This window comes from Lathyrus oleraceus, chromosome 5 (assembly GCF_024323335.1).
Source record: "Lathyrus oleraceus cultivar Zhongwan6 chromosome 5, CAAS_Psat_ZW6_1.0, whole genome shotgun sequence".
Taxonomy (NCBI): Eukaryota; Viridiplantae; Streptophyta; class Magnoliopsida; order Fabales; family Fabaceae; genus Lathyrus; species Lathyrus oleraceus.
The window spans coordinates 456,690,294-456,693,055 of NC_066583.1; the positions used below are offsets into that span (position 1 = coordinate 456,690,294).

Below are 2,762 nucleotides of genomic sequence, written 5' to 3' on the forward strand. Positions count from 1 at the left end.
TATGTATGAAAAAGAGTGCAAGATATTTGACTTTTTAGCATAAAAGTTATTGAATGATAAATGTGCATTGAGGAGTCACTTATTTATGTACTCATAGTCTCAATGACTTTTTGCCCACAGTACCCCTATATTAAAATTTAAATCCCAATATACCTCTTTCTAGGAAAAAAATCCAGAATGCCCCACTTTTCCCTTTGGACCCGCCCATTCAATGGACGAGTGGGTGAAGCGTTGCATTTGGCTGCATAGACTTGCCCTTTGATTGGACGAGTAGCCACGTCAATTATTGCCATGCTTGAACTCTGCCAATGGATGACCGAGTGTATGCAGTATTAATTTTTTTGTGTTTTTAAATAAATTTAAAAAAGGTAATGAATGAATATTGTTTTGGAATAATATTTTACTTTCAATGACCGAGCAATTTCTTTCTGTTTGTATTGTCTCGGCCAATGATTGGCCGAATATTCAAGTATTAATTTTCTATAAATAGCAGTACTTGTAGAAATGTAACTCAGATCACAAAATCCTTTATTTTGGTAAAAATGTTTGTTTCGGATCTTGTATTTTATGGACAAGGTGAAAAAATAAGTGTTTGTCTCGATCCGCAATGGAATTTCAGAACACTGATTTCAGCCATCCACACTGGGTTCCGACAGTTGGGCGGGCGTCGTATGAAGGTGAGGAAAGTAGAGTATCATTGTCCATACATAATGTTGACTGATGCAAGCCCCGATGGTACATACATGTATTACCTGGATCGTATAGAAAATACTGAAGATGTTCAGTGTATGTTTTCGGGACATAGTGGTGAAGTTAACAAAGGAGTTGAAGGTCCACTTGTGTTGGTTGTTGTTGTTGATTAGATTTTTAATAACCTCTAAGAATTTTAGTTGATGTGATCGTACCTTGTAACCAAAAGCCTTTTATTATCAAATGTATTTCATAATGTTTGTTTCCAGAAGACATTATTAATACACAATGGTTTATATATAGTACGTGCATAGTAGTTAATAATTAAAAAAACATAATCATATGGAGGGTCCTGCAACATTTGGACATTTCCTACGCATATGTCCTATTTTATGGCAAATTCCACACCTTCTCTTTTCCTTTTCAACGTTGTCCATCTTGGTTCTAATTTGGGTGTTGTTTGGGTGCCCTTTCTTCCTCCTTCTCATAGAGTCGTCGTGGCAAAGAGTAAATACTTCATATTATGGCCAATTCTCCTCATGGGGAAGTCCTAGGAAACTCTCCTTATAGACTTTGAAGATGTTAAGAATTTTGAACACGTCTGGAATATGAATGGAGTAGTCATGGCGTATACTCGAACATGATGCGGTTACATGAGAGCAAGGTAAGTGAAATGCCTGAAATTTCCCACAATCGCAGTGTTGTTTCCTCATATCAACGCTGAATATACCGGTTGGTCGACCATCATTCTGATTAATCTTCTCTTGGATCATGAAATAGAATCTCTCGCAATCAAATTGCATGACGTTATGCGTGTTAGCTTTCATGACTTCCTCAACCATCCCCTTGTTGCATTTATCAGTGAAAACCTGCCCAGAGGCTAACATTTTTGTCCATTGATGGCCTCTTTTACCAAATAGTGATCATAATCGATAGTACGTAGATTTGACCAATGCAGTGATTGGAAGGTTTCAGGTTTCTTTGAGTACCGAGTTCATTGCTTCTGCCAGATTAGTTTTAATGTGACCGCAGCGTTGCCCTCCGTCAAATGCCTTTGCCCACTTCTCCCGAGGGATGTTGTCTATCCATGATAAAGCGTCATTATTTGTTCTTCGGATTTCCCCTCGATAGTAGTTAAATTTCGCCTCTGTCAACACATAACTCATGTTAACAACTATTTTGTACAGTTCCTTGTCTTTAATCTCACGCATGAAGTTTTGCGCAATGTGTCTAATGCAATAGACGTGTGATGGCGGAGGATACTGCCATCCATTTTCCGGATTGTTATATGCACTCTTTATTGATTCATGTCTGTCTGATATTAGACACAAATTTTCTTGGGGAGTAACGTATGTTCTCAAATTCTTAAGAAAGAAACTCCAAGCATCCTTTGTCTCACTTCTAACCAATGCGAACGCTATTGGAAAAATGTTCTCGTTCCCATCCTGTGCCACAACCATCAACAGAGTCCCTCTGTACTTTCCATACAACCATGTTCCATCAACCTGCACAATAGGTTTACAATACGCGAAACCACGTATACATGGTCGAAACGCCCCAAAAAGACGATGAAAGATCCTTTGGTCACCCAAGTGTGATCCATCATTTGAAATCACAGGTAAGGATTGCAATTCTATAATAGTACATGGTAGATATGTTTTCATTACCAGTATCCATTGCGGCATATCGTTATAAGATGTCTCCCAATTTCCATACAGAGACTCAATTACCTTACACTTTGCAATCCATGCCTTTTTGTAGGATATGATATACCTATATTTTTCATAAACATGAGCGATGATCACCGTCACCTTAAGATAAACATCGCGATTTACAAGCTCCATTATGCTCTTACTAATCTATTCTGAACTGAGTTTTGTATCGTCTTGTGACATAGAAGTGGTTGTGCATGTATGAGGCCCACCAGACTTACCAACTCTCCACTTTGAGTTGCCCTTACGCAAAGAAACCCTGCATTTGAAATTGCATGTAGAATTTCTACATTTGATGACGTAAGGTACATTGTCAAATTTAGTCACAGAATAATCTATACTACGTTTTATATGCCATTG

The 2,762-nt window shown here is 38.0% G+C and overlaps 1 protein-coding gene across 1 annotated transcript; it reads right to left on the minus strand.

Annotated features, from left to right (window-relative positions):
• Window positions 1–1,661: 1,661 nt before the first annotated feature.
• On the minus strand, window positions 1,662–2,534 carry LOC127081298 (uncharacterized). The gene is made up of 2 exons (XM_051021569.1): window positions 2,358–2,534; window positions 1,662–2,195 (listed from the first exon to the last, which is right to left on the minus strand). Exons 1-2 carry the CDS (start codon window positions 2,532–2,534, stop codon window positions 1,662–1,664), a joined length of 711 nt encoding a protein of 236 aa, XP_050877526.1.
• Between the last annotated feature and the right edge of the window lie 228 nt (window positions 2,535–2,762).